This window comes from Chamaea fasciata, unplaced genomic scaffold (genome assembly GCF_029207755.1).
Source record: "Chamaea fasciata isolate MVZ Bird 193981 ecotype frontalis unplaced genomic scaffold, bChaFas1.0.hap1 SCAF_13, whole genome shotgun sequence".
NCBI classification, from domain to species: Eukaryota; Metazoa; Chordata; class Aves; order Passeriformes; family Sylviidae; genus Chamaea; species Chamaea fasciata.
This window is the reverse complement of record NW_027094098.1, coordinates 8,034,472-8,054,081: the sequence shown is the minus strand read 5'-3', so window position 1 is coordinate 8,054,081 and position 19,610 is coordinate 8,034,472. Positions and strand designations below refer to the sequence as shown.

Here is a 19,610-nt window from a genome sequence, read left to right as displayed (position 1 = left end):
ATAACATTGAACTTCTTACAGAGATTAAATGCAAATCAATTTATCATTTACTCAACATGAGATTGGAAACCAATTTATGTCTTAACAGCACAAAGCCATATTGCACCACCAAAATTTCAGCCAAATACATTTATATATGAAGTTGTGGAAGTAGTTTTTTTTCCAATATTCATTTTGGTTTTATGCTGACTGAGTCGGTACTTACAATTGTGAGACAGACTCGTGACAGGGAACTGATTTTCACTTGGAGTTGCAAGCAGATAACCTGTATTTGAGCTTGTGTTCCACACTCTTATTTCCTGGGCAGGTTTACTGTACTTTTTTTTTAGTTATAATTGATTGGATTTTCTCAAATGTGCTGTACTTACAGACTTTTATATTAAATGTCTTTTAAGACTTTTTAATACCATTGTCACATTTATTGATTGCAAATTAATTGTTAATTTTTCACCATAAAGGAATAGTGAAAAAAACATCGGTAGGACAAAGAAACCAGTGATAGAAGTAAATATTAAATGACCCAATTTCTTTAGCATATTAAAATCTGTGCAAGAAATGTATTCTGTAACTTTTTTCACTGCTTCTGATGTGGAAGCAAAGGAGGGATTTTCAGTGATCCTTTTGGGCATTGAATAATATTCTCTTCATTTGCCACAGTAGGATTAGTGAGTAGATCTCATTAGGAATTTGCACGTGACTTTTATTTTTTATAGATAAAAGGGAGCAAATTCCTCCAAGTCAAAGGGAGTCTGGAAAATAATATCTAAGAATTCAGGCAGGTAGGAAGTATTACTGCAAGGATATGTTTTCATTACCTGACAGACAAAATTAGTTTGCCTTCTTTCTTAAAAAGGTGTGTGCTAAGTCTCAGAAATGCTTCTGGTAACTTAATGAATAACATCCAATAAAAGATAATTAAAACTGAAACAATTAATTCTTTTTTGTTAATACAGTCTTAAAGCATATAAGGGTGGCAATGATTGTTTCATTTCCTTAGGAATGACTCATAAATTTGTTTCTTGATTACCTTTTTTAGAAAGAAGTCCCATTATTAAAAATGATATAAATGTTTTTGTCCTGTACAAAGCTATTTGTAAAGGCATCCTTTATTCTTCATGGCATATTTATGACCTGAATTTCTACCCCATCACACTTTAATCATCCTAAACACTGTATTTGTAGTCCAGATTTTAAAAAATACAATTTCACAACATACGTTAGTCATCACCTTCACCTTCTGCTTCCTTTGAAATTAATGCTGCTTGAAGCACCTATTAAAATTGTTTCTGAATGCAGAATGTGTAAGGATTGTTGGATAATCTCCCTCTTTCAATCATTTTTCTGCATAGAGCTCAGAATATGTATGAGTTTTTGTGAGGAAATCGTGAAAAGGGGGAAATCTTGTAATACAAAATAATTGCTTTACCACTCTGTAACTGAAAGCTGTTCTGATATTCCGCCTTGAAAACAAGATGAAGTTTCATTGTTACAACTGATGCTTGGAAAACTTGTGTTGGACAATTGATGTCCTGTGTTGTAGTCATAAAATTAATCTCTATTGCAAAAGAAGTAATTGCAGCCATTAACACTAATGGGGGCGTGTGTGTGTGTGCAATTCTTAGACATATGAAGGACCAAAACAAGAAGGTTGCCAATCTGAAGCACAATCAGCAACTGGAGAAAAAGAAGAATGCACAGCTGTTGGAAGAAGTTCGTAGGCGAGAGGACAATATGACTGACAACTCTCAACATTTACAAGTGAGTTTATTTTTCAATTTTTTTAAAGCTACCTAAGAAAATACACTTCTGTTCCAGTGTGTGTCTTCCCGAATGTGTAATGAATCTGTTCCCACAAAGAGCTGATGGTTCCTTCCTTTTCTACCAGAGGTTGAACTACTCACCTCAGTTGTATCCATGAAATATTTACTATTTAGGGCGAGGAAAAAAACCAATAGAATTTGAGGACCTCTGCACAGTTACTACATCAGCAACTGTTTTTTCTTACAGTTGGAAAGAAAAGGTTCAAGTATATGTTTTCTGTATTTCAGATAGACTTTAAGTCTTATTCCAGGAGCATTTCTACAGTTTGTAAGTTACTTAGTTTGGTGGTTGAGAAATGAATGCTCTTAAACTGATCTGTTTAAATGATATATTACATAGCAGGGGACTTGTATTCAAGGCCACAAATTCGATGCTTGACTTAAAAAGTATTCTGTGAGATCTGACTGTGAAAAGCCACGAAGAGAAGTGCTGATTTCTGTTGACAACATCAATGTCTCCATGCCCAGTGTTTATAGGCAATTTACAGTGCAAAATATCAGTTTTGCCTTGATCTGGTTAATATAATGTGTTTCTGGAAAATTTCCGGTGGATGGAATTTGACCCTCTTATGCTTCATATGGTTGTATTTCTCGTGTGTTCCTATATGCAAAATGGAAAAATTAACACCACATCTCTCTTTTGGCTTGTGTTGGTGAAGCTTTATGTCAGAATCAAGTTCAGGAAATGATACATTATTTATGCATCTGTGCAGTGTTATGTTTACTTTACAACCTTGGTCATTACATACTGATTGCATCACCATGCATTCCACTGCACAGGATAGAGCAATAAAAGCTTGTGAAAGATTTGGTCTGAGAATATGATACATCGAAATTAAATTTCAGTGTTGAGCAGCTACTTGTAATTATAGTGGTTCAGTAAAGAGAATAAATTAAGCTTATTTTTCAGTATTATTTTGGAAATCTGTTACAGTGGGGCGATGACTAGAGAATAGAAGCCATGCTAAGGATTCTTGATGTAGCTGCAATATTTGTAGCTGCAATATTTGCAATATTCTACTCATGAGATGAGATTGGGTCTAGAGAAGGGAGGTGGTGTGGCTGAATGGTTTGAGTTTAGAAAGAAAATACCTGTCTGGTGTGTAGTTCTTCTCTTCCATTCACTTCCTGTTAAGCATCTCTATACCAAGAATGATTTATGAAAACCAGTTAGCCAAGAGCAGTTATTCCTTGTAAGTATGCCTTAAAACATCAATATTTTAAAATTATGTAATTGAACATATTACTTTCAGTTATATATATATATATATATATATATATATATATATATATATATATATATATATATATATATATATATATATATTAGGTAATATATTACATTCCCAGTAGCTGCAGGAAGAACAGGAGAAAGGGAGCCTTGGTTGTCTGTGCTGCTGGATTGCTGGTAGGGATAATCCTGCCCTCTTGGCCATACAGATTATCAGCTGCCCTTATCAGTTTGCTGCTCCAAAAAATTGTTGCATTTCCTCTGTCAAAGATTTCCACATTTCCTTGGCTTATTTCTTTTCAAGCATTTCTTAACATGGAAGAGTGCATGGAAGCTTGAGGTTTCTCTGGGATTGCAAGATTTTATGAGGTTTTATTTCTCTGCAAAAACACTGTAGTGAATCTTGCAAATAAAATAAATGCTCTGACTTTAAATGGTCATGTCACAGTGCAGGTGTGACATGACTCTGATGTACATTTATTCTGCTTATAGGAAAGCATTTTTATTTAAAGTTTTTCAGTGGTACAGTTTATTTTATATGTGTAAGGTAATTACAAATGCTAGGTGACAGCATCAAGTCTTGTTATATGAATCTGCTAAGTAAGTGATTGACTTGTTGAAAAGCCAAACAAATTCTGAAGCTCCAGTCAATTAGCCTTGATACGGAGGGTTTTTTGTATTTTTTTAAGAAAACCTTTCCTCCTTCATGGAATTGTACAGAAAGTAACAGCAGTGAACTAAGGATTTAAATGAGGCAGCATTTTTGGGGAGACAAATGATGTGACATACATGATATACTTTGAAAAAAAAATCTAGGAGTACTATGTATTTGCTAATTAAGTGTTTCAGTAAGTGTTTAATTAGCATCTTAGTAAACCATGGGGACCTGATCACTTTTTTTACTGCTCATAATAACTTCTACTACTTTTAGTGGAAACACCCTGCATTTATAGGCATTTATAACAAACAGTGCTTGTGTCTACAGTGTACTAGTTACATTTGTGAATGATGTATTGAGCTGTTAGTGGAAAAGTGTATCCTAAAATTCTCTGGCCTGATGTAATGACTATTTGTTGGCTAGCTGTGATAAGCTGGCTGTTGGCTGGCTGTCATAAACTCAGCTGAGGATTGAAGAGTAGTCAGACTGGTCAAATTACATTTACTCCAGCCAAGTCTTGGTCCCCGTTGCAGAAGTAGTGAAAAAGATGAAATAAAGATAAAAGTGAGTACGGTTGTCCATGAACCATTCAGGGGCTGCTCAGGGCAAACTGAGGTGGTCAAGTGCCACCCTTGCTGTACAGCTCACACAAGGGCTGGAGCTGTACCCATTCAGCTGTTCATCTGCTTTCTGATGGCTCTGAAGAAGTTCAGAGTCTGTCATTTCTTGGAAGCTTCAATGGTATGTGATAGTTCCTGAGGCACCTGGCACCATGTATATTGGTGACATTTTTTGCAATCTTTTCAGGTAAAAGTCTCTCAAAGCTGGGTCATGTTCCAGTGTCAGTGCTTGCAGGGCAAGTTTGAGTCTCTGCTGGCCCCATCTCATAGCACTTCAGGGCCATTGCTGTGATGGAGAGTGCTCTGGGATGCTTGGGGAGGGAATTCACTTTGGTCTCCCTCAGCTATCATCTGTAAATTTGAGTGATGTTTCAGGTGTGGTTTGGGGGGGTTCTTCGGATCACTGTAAAATTGGAAACATCAGGGAGTCAGATTAATTCTCAGGAATGAGGAATAGTGAGGTTTTCTTTTTTTTTCTAACACAAATCAAGGGCAGACCTGTGCAAATCTTGCCAGACATGATTGGTCATATATTACACAAAGCATCACAGCAGGAGAGCTGGACCTCAAACACTTTATCATGAAATTTTTTGAGAATGGTGTATCTAACATGCCTTCATTTTTCCCTCTTTCTTTGGTCTGTCTTAAAAATGATAAGCCTTTTTGAGAAAAACTGAACTAAGAAATATACATCTGTCATGTAATTTATGCATAATTCTTCAAGTCTCTTTACAGGATCTTGAAATGCTAGAGTTGTGAGGCTTGTTTATTCCATGAGATTAATTCTTCTTGATTCTTGTGTGGAATGTGTTTCTTCCAGTAACAGTGGTACCTCAGTAAAATTGGGAAAGGAAACATTTGCATAACATTGAGAATTTGGATACATTTGGTTTTCATTCTGATTTTCAAATCTGCTGTAATAACAACAACAGCAAAGTCTTTTTGTTTCTCTAGAGTAAGCAATAAGAGGGTGCACTAATAATATTCTGATGTGTCTCATGACATAGCCTCAAAGGGAATTGAATATACACTTTTGTCTCATTATGCTTCTCATAGATGTAATGTATCAATAAGTGATCTAAGTCTAGAAACACTTTTTTGGGGAAATTTTATGCAAACTGTCCAATGCATAGGTGTCACAAAAAAAAGTGCAGGGATGAACCTGAAAAAAAGCTAGTAAGTTTAATACTCCATTCTGCCCTGATCTGCAGCTTCTGGGTGTTTCCCCCCTTTCTTCCAGTTCATCTGCTGACAAAGTTTTTGCCTCTCCTTATGTTTTAAATGTTTGGGTAATTTGTCACAATTCTCTTTGAGGTAGCTTGGGTTTTCTTTGGCTGGAAATCCACATGCGGAAAAAGATATTTCACCAACAAAATTGTTCTTGAGTGAGACAATGTATAGTTCTCATTGATTTCAAATATCATATACAGGCAGCTTGATCAATGGTTTATGCCTGCAGTACTGTGGAACAGATTGTGTACACATGTACATTTTCCAGGTGTAAATACCTCACTTTTTAAACAGAGTTCAGCTTGTCAGTCATGCTTTTCACGGGATGTAGTGAGGCAAGGCAAGAGTCCCAGTTTTCCAATAGCTCTGTACTGGCTGGAAATTTAGTCTCAGGTAATGAATAAAACATGATCAGGAGGAAGTCCTGTCAAAAGAGATAAAAAAACTGGCTAGTTAATATTACTGCTTTCTGATTCTTGCCATGTGAATATCTGTGATGTCTTAATCACTGAAAACAGCTCCCAAGAGGTTTCACAGCTAGTCAACATGAATTCTTAGCCCTGGATTTGTTGCTTTATTTGTCACTGTGTGCTTTAGCATGTAATTTTCAACTCCATAATAGCTCTAAAACTACAGAATGTACCCAAGACATTGCACATTGCTGTGTGTTATTTCTGTGTCTTATAAAATAGCATGGCCTAAACAAGGGATATATCTGACATTATTAGGAATTTGCTACGACTTCTTTTAATGTAGTGTATTTCTTACTGCATTGTCTCAAAAGCTTTGATACTACAATATAAATAAAAAGAGGAAGCTAGGGAGTGAGATGAAGTCTTGCAAACAAAAATGAACAGAGCAGTGTAATCAGTGCAGAGACAGAGGAAGCAGTCCTGACTGCTATGCAGACAGGCATTAGTGTATGGAGCTGACACAAGGCAGGAGAGAATTCATTGCATAAACACACAGCTTTGTGTTAGTAGTGCTGAAATTCATATGCAGTACAAACCACAACCTTATAAGAGGTTAAAATAAGGAGCTATTATATTAAAATTTAATTCTAATTTAAGCATCTATCATAAGGTGGACCTATACCTTTCTGGACAGCTTTAATAATTCTGAGGATTTAATAATTCTCAGGGTTCTGTATGTTTCTGTCTTTAAAAAGCTGCTAATTTTTGTGGGGGGCAGAGAGCAGTAAGATTGGGATTTTACCTATTTACACCACTCCTGTGATTTCTACAATGTGCATGTGTGAATTGTTAGTTGTGGTCTAAATCTGATGTGTAGAATTGCAGAGTTGTTTGGTACCTCTCACACTGTTGTGGGCAGAGGATGAGGGGAACTTGATTTTCCTTTCTTAACAATATTAGCAGTCAGAACACACAGAGATAAATTGTAGATAGACTTTTGAAATATGTTCAGAGACAGGAGGATGGCTAAGATATGGTCTGCAATGCTTATGAAGATCTTCCTTCTCCTTAAGATTTCTGCTATCAGATATGAATATTTTGAAAAAAAAGCTAGTTTTTTTGTAAGTCTGCATAAGAGTCAGCTACACCAAGTCCTTCAGTCCTTGTGTAAGATGTTTGTTGGAGCCAGTTCATCGACAAATTCAGAAGGTGGGGTAAGTGACAGTGAGAATTAAGTTCTCCCTTAAAAGTACCCATGGGCTTGTTTGGAGAAAATACAGAAGAGAAAGTAATTTCTATTATGGCTGTAATTAATAAAAACTTAATTTTACCAAAACCTTTCTATGATTAAAGCAGAAGTGTAATGATGGCATCTGACATTTGAGATCAAGACTGTGATCGTCTTGTGTTATAGATGTCCTCTTCACTATTGCAGCCCATACAGAAATAATTTCAGGAACAATTTGATTTCCAAAGTTTTGCACTAAATTGCTTGGTGCTTTTTTTTTTTTTTTTTTTTTTTTTTTTTTTTTTTTTTTTTTTTTAATATTATTTTTTTTGTCCCTGAGTGGATATATTTGTTCAAGCTGTTGCAAATACTTTCTAAGCAGTGAGTTGATTTCAAGTGTAAGTGAACAATTTTTGAGGTATTTTTAGCTAAGTTCCTCCTACACTGTCTGTTAAGTTAATGAATGAACGTATGAGGAAATGTGAAAGTCAGTATTTTATGCCAGTTTTCTCTAATATATCTACATAATTCTCTTTATTTTAATGCCTTAAAACTAGCATAAGGTATTGTATGCTCTTACTGTATGTACGTTTCAAACTACAGTTTTTTTGGGGACTGTCATATTTTGAGTGGTTAAGCTGAGGTTTGGTTAGTTTGTAAGAAAATTAGTGTTCAGGTACGTATCAGTTTGTTTCACCCTTATAAAGCAAGAGTTGTATACTAGAAAATGGAGAGAACTTAGCAAAGTGCATAGCTGTGAGCAATGGTGATGTGTTCATGGCTACTTCCTTCGGCATTTCACTGCTTCTCTAATTGTAGGTGGATTTTGCCAAGATAAAGTGTAGGAGTAACTATAAGCTCAAAAATAACCAGCCTTCAGCAAAATGTATAGCATATTATGAGCTTCACACAATTCAGAAAACTTTTTTTTTCTCTTGTGATTATCTAGGAAAAAGGCAGGAACTGTGTTTTCTTGAAGTGGCTTATTTTCATGCAGCTGAACATATATTTTTAATAGATTTTTAACAAAAGCCTTTTCTGTAGTCATTGATAATGAATCGATAAAAACCCCACAACTCTGAGTGGAGATGAGGCAATATAAAAAAAAAATGAGTAAATCAGTGATGGTGTAGTGCAATGTATTAAAAAGACCATTACCAGATTAGAAATGCATAGTTAAAAATCTCAGTATAATCCACTCAAACACATGTAAGACTATTGAAGACACAGCTAGTGTACTTATCTTCAGATTTCCAACATAATATAAATACAAATTCAGATTGTAAACATGGATGGGCAGTTAGGAATTTTCCTTCCTTGGCCTGTGGAGGTTCCTTGCACTGTGGATAAATTCCATATGTGTTGCTGAAATGTGTGTTGAACTTCAGCCAGTAGTTTAAGATTATGTTGAAGAAAATATTTCTAAAGGGTTTCAGATGAAGAAAGGTATTTGAGAATCTATGAAGGGCAGAAAGGTTGATTGGGGGGTCTGGAGATCAATACCAGAAGTGGGTTTTTTGGGGGGATTTACTTTGACATTTGTTTTCATTGTGCAGTGTAATCCCCAGAAGCCAAAACCACTCCTGTTATAAAATGTCCCTGTAGGCAATATGTGAAAATCTCACTTGCAGATCAATTTCTACTAGAATCAGAGCCTCTTAACTTTTTCTTTTTTCTTTGTCGTAATTGGTGAGTTGTCAGAAGTAGTGGGTTGACAGGAGTCCCACAGTGTTCTGTGCTGTGTTGATCTAACCACATATAATATGAAAAAAAATTGAAGTGGGCAAAGGATTATCAGCAAAACTGTTCTATGCAGTTGTCACATCCTTTCTTTTGACTAGTGTGTTCCATTATATGAGTTAGTATAAAACAGCGTAATTTTTATTCCTAGAAATATCAAAATCTATTAATTTGGGGGTTTTATGCAAGCACGCAGTATAATTGAATATTATGTATAATTTTTAATACGCTTTTTGCATTATTGCAAAGACTTGTAGGGCATCCCAGATCAGTCAGTCTGAATACCGACTTTCTCATCTTTCTCAGTTTCTACAGTTAAGTCAGAAATTTAATATTTTTCAGTATTTTCTGTGTAATGTTAATTCCCTGGCTTTAGTCACCCAGGAATAAAACCTGGACTTCCTGATTTGCAGTTCTTTTGAAATCTGTGAACTCCAACTATTGACAAGTGCCTCATGTTTAAATTAAATCAGTTATTTCTACTATGTGCTTTAATATGTTTTGTTAGTTGAAAAGGGCATATATGGCAAGGCACTGGAAGGGAATGTTGTTGTTGAAAAAAAACAAAACTGTAACAATAGGAAACAGAAAAAGTTTAATGCGATACAACTTTCTTTTCTCCCCCTCAATATGTAATAACTCACACACGCAGCACTCCTGTAGTCTCCGGGGGGCAATTGCATTCACATGCATCAAAAGAAATAGTTCAGTTTAACCAACTCTCCCTACCCAGCAATAATTACCACAGGTTTACACTGAGATATAGTTGCAAAAGGTTAGTCAGTAGGGCATCTGCAAATCAAGTTATATGTCAACTCTACATCAATAACCTCATTATATTAGATGTTAGTATTTCAGCACATTACTGTCCAATATAGCATTCCACATATAGCTCATTTTTGGCTTTTACATTGAGTTATAGCTCATCTAATATGTTACTAAATTATGTATTTAAACACTATGTTACATAAATTATAATCAATGACAAAGATAATGATTTAGATTGAAATTCTACAAAGTGAAATTGCAATAAAATGTCTGACCCTATTTGTGTAACTGCCTTCAATATAAGATGAATATAGGATGTTTAATCCTCTAATATAAAAGAAGCGTAATGGCAATTAGTATCAGCATAGATTTTCCAGTTTAGGCATTGCTTAAAAATGTTACCTATAGATTTTTATTTTCAGTTATTGCAAGTGAAAGCTGTTTGCCTATATATAAAGAAGCAAAACCAGTAAATATGTTCTAAAAGTACAACCAATTACGTAAATTCTGTGCAAACTCCCTCCATATAATTCCTTAGATTTGTAGCTCATCCACAGTCTATAACATTTTTGCTGAAAGCTTGATAGGCTGGATGAAAATATAAAAAGGTTTTCAAAAACTGTCTTGGGGTCTGCATCAAGCTCAGATTTCGACCTAGTTCCATAATTTGCTTTTGTATTTACCTGGTTAGTAACAGTGAGAGCTGCTGCTGCTGTTTGTCACTCTCCATAGATCATTTTGAAGTCTGTTACTAATACATCTGGTCAAAAACAAAAGTTCTGCTTGATTAAGTCTTAGTGGAATATTTTAGTTGGTTGTTAGTAAGCCAGATTTATACTTATCTCTCATTATGAGTGTTCTGTAATAGCCTTATACATTATAACTTACAGACTCCCGTGCGTACAGAATGGAAAGAGAAGGAAGCCAAAGCACTTTCATTTATAGTCTTTTCCTACCTTGGAAATAATTATTATTTATTGTAACCCTATCTTTGCTCTGAGAAGCTTTCATGTGAGACTCAAAAAATCTCTCTTTCAGTAGAAAAATCCAGGGCCAAATTTCATCGTAAGGTAAAAAAATAGAAAAAAAAATTGATGTTGAATTAAGAACTTTCAAACTTGACAAAACATGCTTTAGTAATAGATGTCAGAGTATCTTAAAGAATAGACTTGTAAGTAATATATTGAATGAAACTGAGGCATAAGAAATAGAGGTTGTGTACAAGGTGTCCCAGCTGGTGAATGGAAACATTAAGTAGCACAGACTTTGTCTATCCAATATTCCCTTTACTTGTCTGAACTGTTGACTCAGAATACTTTACTCATGATACTAAAAGTGTTGCTAATGAATTGTTACTGTCTGAGGTACTTAGTGCAGGTGAAGTTGATATGACTTTTGGTCCAGTGAGCGATCAAAAGTTTGTGTTTAGGGCATGAAAGACAAGGGAAACCACATACCATATTAATTATTTTGCAGTTTTAGTGGTCTCTTGATTCTCAAAGGATGGTGAATAACAGCTGCACATGAAGAATTAAAAGAGTATTGATATTTTCAGTTTAGAGGCAGCTGTCTTTTTAATCAGAATTGGCAAGATAATCAGATAATTGAAAAACAAACATTGGAATGCAGTGTATTAAATTTTGTAGACGGCTCTTCTTTTAGGTTACAGCAAGGGTCTTTAAGAAGCATTTATTTGATCCATTACTTCTGTTTATATTATTCCATTACTCCTTTTCCTTGGGAAAGTCTGTTTAGCTTTCTGCATCTGACAGACTCCTCCACAAAAACATTGGAGAAAACTTGACATATTTGGGATATTGTTGTTTTCACTAAATAAATGTTTTCACTAAATAAATGTATTAATACATTTGTATTAATATTTTTTCCACTAAATAAATGTATTAATACAATGGGAGTTTTTTCCTATGGCACCTTTAATAATTGTAAATAAGAAAAAAATGAACCTTTTAAAAAATATGAGTCTGACGTAGATGATCTATAAAAATATTAACTTTGTATCTGAAAAATCACAACTATGCACAGAATACAGATTTTTTACATATTACTTTTTTGAAAATACATTTTGAGTTATTCTTTGTATTTCTATGATATTTTAGTGAATTAGAATGCCATTTCAAATGCATTTGTTCTTTAGTGTGGAGCAAAGCTTTATTGAGCAATGTTATTTGGCATCATGTAGTTACATTTCTTTTCACAGTTGCATATTGGCATAATGAAAGAAGCATTTGACACCTCCTCTTTAGCTGTCACATACCTTTGTCATATTGACAACTACCATAATTTAGCCATCTAGAAGTTATGACAGAGATAAAAGCCAGGTGTTTGTGATCCCCTCCTCCTCTTTGTTTTTTTTTAAACTTCAAAGGGACATTATAACAATGTGAACAGTGTGTCACATGAGTGCTATAGTCTCTTCATTTTGAAGAAAGAATTTTGTGTTTTCCTGCTTATGGGGGGAATTCCTGGCTCTGCTAAAGTTAATGTGATTTTTGCCACTGCCTTGTCAGACAAAGATTTCTCACATGAAGAAAAAATAATTGAAAAAACTCCTGTACAGACAAAAAATAAACTTAAAAGGTCATTGAGAAAGCAGATCTCAAGTAAAAAATGGAAACAGTCCATTGTCATTCATCATTTATATCTGATTTGTTGATGGGAATTGTAATTTGTGAGAAAGTCCTTCTGCAGTCAGCTGTAAGGCTTGTCAAAATTGGCTTTTCTGTCTGGGTGTTCTTTTATAAGAACATTTGGCTGCCAAGTCCTAGCAAATATAATTATTTCTCTTAATACAGACATTAGAAAAGATTGTTCAGAGGTTGCTGTCTGGCTCTGTGCTTTCAACATAGGCTTTGATCCTTTGTACATGATGGCTTTGTTAACCTTTCTCTTATGAAAATGATAAACACTAAAATAATTAGTGTTACAGGCAGGATAACTAGTAACTTGAACTCCTCTTTTGTCTCTTTTTTCTCAGTGTGAAGTAAGTGCATCACAAGAATACCAGAAGGCTATCATTTAAAACATCACGTAGTAGCTTCCTGCATACAAACCTTTACTCTGAACTTGTTAACTAGATACCTGGATGAAGGTATCCTAAAAATCCATTCTGGTGGATATGAATTATGGGCTATGCTTAGGTGGCTAACATAAGCTGACTTGTGTATTATTGGTGCTCCAAGATGCTCTATTCCAATTTTCAGCTGCTAATTGCATTCTTTTCTAATCTTATTGGTCTCTGTCTGGTGACCAGTGACAGGATGTGAGGGACTGGCCTGGTGTTGTGTCAGGGAAGGTTTAGGTTGGATATTAAAAAAAAGGTTCTTCTTGGTTGGGAACTGAACAGGCTCCCCAGGGCAGTGGGCACAGCCCCAAGGCTGTCAGAGTTCCAGAGGTGTTTAGACAATGCTCTCAGGAACGTGCTGCGATTCTTGGGGATGGTCCTCTGCAGGGCCAGGATTGGACTCAGTTATACTTATGGGTCTCTTCCAACTCAGCATATTTGGGACGCTGTGATTCTGTAATTGAAATGTGTATGAAGTACCTGTTAAATTAAAACGCAAATTATCCTGTGGACAGTCAAGTGAAATAATTTATCTCTCATCCTGAGAATGTTTCCTAAGAGTTAAAAAGGGGAAGTTTCATGTAATTATTGTCCTGGATGATTCCACAAATTGTGATTTCCCTGTTCTGTGTGCTGTGGTATTTTGAAAAGCCAGGAGATGATAACAGACACGTGAAGATTTTTGAAGAACATTTATTTCTGCCGCTACCCAGTGCAGAATTCTCCTGGCTATAACAGGAGCAGCGGGGACCACACACGTTACGGTGCTGCTGATGCTGGTGAGGAGGCTGCAGCTGGACTCGGGGGGCTCCAGGGACAGCACTGGGGACAGCAGTGGACGGGGCTGAGCTGGACAGGGGCCCAGGGCCCGAGGCAGGGCTGGGGAGGCCCCAGGCGGTGCCGTCATGGCCAATGGCACTGACAGCAGCAGTGTCCTTCCTCCTGCCTCTGCGAGGGCTGGCCGCGGAGTGACCCCTTCCCCTGGGGCTGTCTGGGAGCTGGGGCAGCGTGGTGGCAGGGCCACGGCTCAGGGGCTGCAGCCTGGGGGGCAGCTGGGCTCTGAGGCCGCCGCTGAGAATGCCCCCAGCACAGCCAGGAGCCCGGGGCGCGGGGGCAGCTGCAGAGGGACGAGGGGACACAGGCAGTCGGTCCGTGGCTCATGGCCACGTCGTGGGGCAGCTGTCCCTCAGGGACTGAGGCACGAGGTCGCCCAGGCCTGGGCTGAGCCCCCGGCACTGGGTGCAGTCCCACAGGGTCTCAGTGTGGCGGGCGGGGCTGGATGCGGACACCGGGGTCTGCCCACAGTCCGGGTGGGACTGGGGATGGATAGGGAACCTGACAGGAGCTCCAGGAGGTGCGACCAGAGGCTGCCCTGTATCCACAGGTCCATTCAAGAGATCAAATACTGACAACCAAGGGGTGACATCTGCCCAGGGATGGGGATGGAGGTGGTAAACCTATACCTGTGTTATGCACAATGTGTCCCTCACCTTACAGTAGGTTTCACCTACTCATTTCACACAGAAACCTAAAAAAATCCAAATGAAAATAAGAGCAGGAATCCTTCAGTCTGTAAGGGAGAAGTGCTGAAAGGTAAAGACTTTCTGGAGCCTCTGTACATCCTTTGCTCTGTCTCCACTCTTAGTGTTGTAACCGAGCAGAGCCTACAAGAAATAACCTGTACCAATGAGTTTTAACTCAGTTGGAAACATCAGACAAATACAAAGCAGAAACTTCAAGATCAAAAGAGGAACATTTTACATAAAGCCAATGTTTTAATTTAAATTAGTTGAGTAGCAACCATTCAGTTAAAACATTTTAACTAATTTCGGTATTGTTACGTGGTATATTTATTTCCCGTATCTTTTACAATGAAGAAGTATCAGATTAGTATTGCTACATGAGAGTTCTGAGGAAAGAATAAGAAGTTTTAATAGGTATTCTAGAAATCTCTTTGGTGCACATGTATTAAATTCTTCTCCACAGGTTTTACCACATGTGCAGTGACCGTTTGTTCTTTAACCCAGATATAGATAAAGCAAGTATAAACCTGTGTTGTCTAGCACTGTTCTGAAGGTCTTGGTGTGTCTTCTAGGGTTTGTGTTTTGTTTTGTCTTCTGTTTTCTTAATTTTTTCCCCTCAAATTTGTTGTTCCACAAACTAGTTCTTTAGTATAAAACAGGTGGCCAGAAGTAGTGATTGAAAGCCAGTAAATCAGGCAGAATGTAACTATAGCATTTGTGCTTTAAAGGAAAGTGTAATTAGTAATAAACTCAGTGAGCTAGTAAATGTTTTTTGGAATGTTAGGATGCTGAAAATTAGCTCAGCATTTGCATGAAAATTTGAGATATTTATCACTGGATATGTATTCCCAAGGGGTAAAAAGAACTTTTCCTCTACCTTTTTTAATGTAATTGAATAAAATCTAGTCCATAATGTGAATATGTCAGCTATAGTATGAATCCAGAATGAATTTTACAAATAATGTAGACTGCTTCTGTTAGTGAAGACGTGTGTATGTGTTTCTGGAAAGTATCTCTACTTCACAGGATTAATATTTGAAATATGAACCAATGAAAGTCTGCTTAAGAGAGCATGCATTTTCTGAGACTTTTAGTCACATTCAGCATCCATATTGCTGTTACACGTCAAAAAGTGTTTAAAAAAGACATTCAAAGGAATAAAATCTTTACAGGCATCATGAAGGCTATTTAAAGAAAATTATATTGGCTCAGAGGAAATGGATACCACCTATCATAAACTGCTTTAATAAGACCAAACGGAAACCAGCACAATTAAACAGCAGGATAAAGGAAGCTATCAAAAATGCCCGAAAAAACCAAAACCAACTTTCTCAAAACTGAAATTTGTCTAGTTGAGAAGAACAGAATCATAAAACCTGGCAAGTAAAAAAAGCACAAATAGGCAGACCATGAAATGCATGAAGCACAATAAGGAATAAGTAATGAAATGCACTCAAACTGGTAGTTTCCAAATGTGTCAGAGCCAGCCAGAGAATCTCTAGAGCCAAAGATAATCAAGGCATTTAAGGAGTGCTTTCAGAAAATGGGGTCATGAGGTCAAAAAAAAATGAAAGATATTTCTTGTTCTGGTGTTCACAGAAAAAGAACGTGGGTAGGTTTTGCTTCTGAAGCTCATCTTAACAGGTAGATGTATCTCAGAACGAGGTGACAGCAGAAGACACTGCACAACAGTTACCAGAATTAACAATGCTGTCATGACAGGATCAGAGGATAATTCATGTTGAAAGGTTCTGCCACGTCCAAACTCTTGTTAAATGTAAGGTGAGCTTTTAGTCAGGCCAAGTTCCTCTCAGTACCAAGCAGTTTTCATGCTAACCTTGAAAATTAAAAGTGAAATATGTGAATTTCTAGCTTCCCTAAGAATTGGCGGGTGACCGATATGACATCTCTTTCTAAAAAGTGTTCCATGTAAGTTTTGGAAAACTGCCTCCACATGTGATATCTTTATTGGAAAAATCAAGAGAATTTTTTTTTTTTTAAAAGTAGAATTAGTGGGCATTGGACCGACTAATTTACCACCATAGTATGTTGGTAAAGAAGCTGAGTGCGTTTCCAAAAAAATTAAGTAATTCTTCCTCAAAAGTTTACAAGTCATTATATTTTTCAGAATTCCTATAGGAATATGCATTAAGACTTTGTCATGTTTTAAAAATGTTTGGAGAAGAGTGAATAGCTTAAACAAATAAAGCGTCATCCACTTGAAGACCAAAGATTGCTTCTTTAGTTGTGTCTCCCTGCAAACTCAGGACATTGGATAGTATTTAAAAACAAACCCCATAAGAGAAAGTTAAAACAAAAGTGGCAACTGTTACAGAATAAGAAAGCCGTTATGATATGAAGCTATGTAATCATGTTACTAAATGCAGTACTGATGGATAAAATTTTAAATGTTACTGGGAAATGTTTAGTGAAAAAGGTTATGCAGAACAGAAAAGAGCATTTTGGCAAACTCAGGCTGATTTATGATGGTAGGAGGAATTCTGTGGGTTTGCATGATTTTGACCTTAAACCTGCAAAAATATGTTGGATTTGGCAATGTTTCATTTGGAGTTTTGGCTTTCTTCAAGCCCAGAAGTCAAAGAAACATTTGGGGTGTGAACCAAAGCCAAAGAAAAGGTTTGGATGAACCATACATTCCAGCCAACAACTCTGATTTTCATTTTTCCCCTTTGTTTCTTTACAATTTTTTTTCCAGAGCTGCTTTTCTATTTCTGAGTCTTAATGGATAGAAATCTCTATACAAAGTAAAAGCCTTTTTACTGTCCATGCATATGTAGATGAGAAAGGAGACCTCAGAAGGTTTTTTCTCGCATTTTTGTATTACAGCAGAATTTGAACAAAAATGTTACACCTGAAATGATAAGGTGCCTTCACATCTATTTTGGGAATATTTTTTAGTGGAAGTGATAATGTTAGATACTTAGCCTTCCTTGTGTGTGTTTCAGATTATGAAATGACATAAGTAAGACATGCAAAACATTGAATGGTTTAGGAAAAGGATATAGTTTTGTTTCTTTCTATCACTTATTAACAAGTATCTCTTAAATCTGGTCATGTAAATACCACCTTCCATGATGACAGACACGCCTGTATTGTAAATGGTGAATGTTCTGCATCTCATTTGGATCTCGTGAAGCTGTGGGATACGATACCTTCAAGCTGCTGATCTGAGAAGTATGTCAAATCCGCGGTCTTTATATGCACATCAGACACTACACATATGGTAAATGATAAACATACCATATGGGATTTGGGAAGTTAAGACTATCGAATTCCTATCCCATTATTTTTTCTTACATTGTATGGTCAAATCAAAACCATATTATTCTTCACGTTATTAAGGGGTTATGTTTGTGGCCCCATCTATAAGGTTACAAAACTGATCACGCTCTAAGCTTTCCTTTGGCCTAGAAGTTTTCCTGGTTACACTCAGATTGTCATTTAAAAAAGGGAAAAGAAAGGGGATGGTTAGTGTTTGTGAAATTTGCAGTTCAGCCAATTTTTGAATTGCAGTTTTGAAAACTTCACATGTAACCTTAGCCAAATATTACAGCTCAAAACAGCTGAGCTTAAGGATAATTTTAAAAACTAGTTTTCCAGAATTTTATTGTTGGTATTATGAAGGTGTTATCTGGAAAAAAAAAGTTTCAGACCTGACAGCATGGTGACTATATGTGCCCTTTCATGACAGTTTTATTTTTTGTGTTGGCTTTGTGGACTGGAACAACTTAGTATCCTAAGCCGAACTATCAAATGTTTATCTAAAAAATTATAAATTTGGTCTGTCCTTCACTTACTTTCAGATGGCAAAATTATTTTCATCTTCAAAGAAGATTGAAATCAGTTACTCTATTGAAGAGTTTCCCAAAACTGTACTTACTCTGTTGAAGAAACATGAATTTACATTAGGTTTGTATTTCATCTTGGAACTCTACTATTTGTTAAGCAACAATTTACCTTCAATTCATTAAACAGAAATTGGAAAAGCAGCTTTACCACAATAAACTATGGCAATAGGAACCTGTGTGTGATAGGGGAGAAAGTAGAAAACAAAGCTTCTTGAAAAGTGTGTCAGGAATTGCAGGGAAGGAGAAAGAGATTTTGTTCTTCTTAATGCTGCATAACCAGCCTTGTGCTACTTGGCAAGGACTGAATGCATCCAAGTGCAGCTATTTTTGTATTCCCTTCCCATGGTAAGTCAATAACTGAAACAGGTTAGGGGGAGAGAGTCTTTCATGCCACATGTCTGTGGTTGAAAACTCTGTAGTTCAGTGTAGACTTCCCCCCACCTGTTTTGTTGTTTTATTTTATTTTGGAGGTGTGTGCGGAATGTCCCAGAATGTTTCTGCTATTACTAAGAATACAAACACTGGAATTATGTTCCCTTTGATGTCTCTCTCTCTCTTATATTTTCTAGATTAGTTTTTCACCAAGGGAAATTTTTAAGCAACAGGAATATGGCTGGCTTGTTACTTGTGGGCTGTGTAGTTATTTCTTTCCATGAAGATGTTACAGGTTTTTTTTTTTTTTCGAGAAGATGTCATGTTGATGCTGAGGAATGTGTGTAAAAAAATGTATTTCACCCTTATTTTATGTTTTTCACAACATCCTTTTCTCCAGGGACAGGCAGCAGAGAGAAGCTTGTGTGTGCATGTAGCCTTTATGTAGATCCATAAACATGTGGAAGGCTTCTGTGCTCTTGTACTGACACTTTGGGTGTTTGGACAGTTTGGTCCTGTTAATAGACATTTCATCAGTGAGGGCACTCCCTGAAAACTGCCCAGGAACAAAGAGTCAGACACATAATAGTGTAGTCTTGGGGGAAGTGGCATAAAAGTTTCTGGAGAGATTGAATGCTAGAAATACATGGGAGTTATACGAAATATTAGGCTACCAAAATAGAGAATTCTAAAATAATTTCTTTTTTAACTTACTGTAAGTAATGAAAATGTCTGTTTCTTTGGGAAGCAGTACTTAGGGCACCAATACAAACCTGCAGCTTTTGATGGTGGACTGAATTCTTAGCTTAGAAAGCAGCTGAATAGAAGGAATAGAAATGACATTTGGAATTCCCACTTCATATATCATGACCTGATCTTATCAGTAGAGCTGGGATTGAAGAACATTTTATGTAAGCTATACTTCTTCTTACTGTACTTTTTATTGTACAGTAAAAACTAGAATAGTATGTTAGAAGGGAGATAGAGGTTTTTCTGTACGGTCGATAAGACTCTATACCAGACCTGACTGGATTCCTTAATCTGAAAACCTTTGGA

At 36.5% G+C, this 19,610-nt stretch overlaps 1 protein-coding gene across 4 annotated transcripts in view; it reads left to right on the top strand.

The window, feature by feature from the left end:
* The window catches only part of ERC2 (ELKS/RAB6-interacting/CAST family member 2), a 421,289-nt gene that overhangs the window by 177,253 nt on the left and 224,426 nt on the right, over positions 1-19,610 (top strand). For 3 of the 4 annotated variants that reach the window (XM_066195344.1, XM_066195345.1, XM_066195346.1), the window contains exon 13: positions 1,623-1,758. In XM_066195344.1, coding sequence (XP_066051441.1) covers positions 1,623-1,758 — 136 coding nt within the window. Of the gene's footprint in view, positions 1-1,622; positions 1,759-12,703; positions 12,773-19,610 lie in introns of those variants that run through there. The other variant, XM_066195347.1, reaches the window with a different exon arrangement.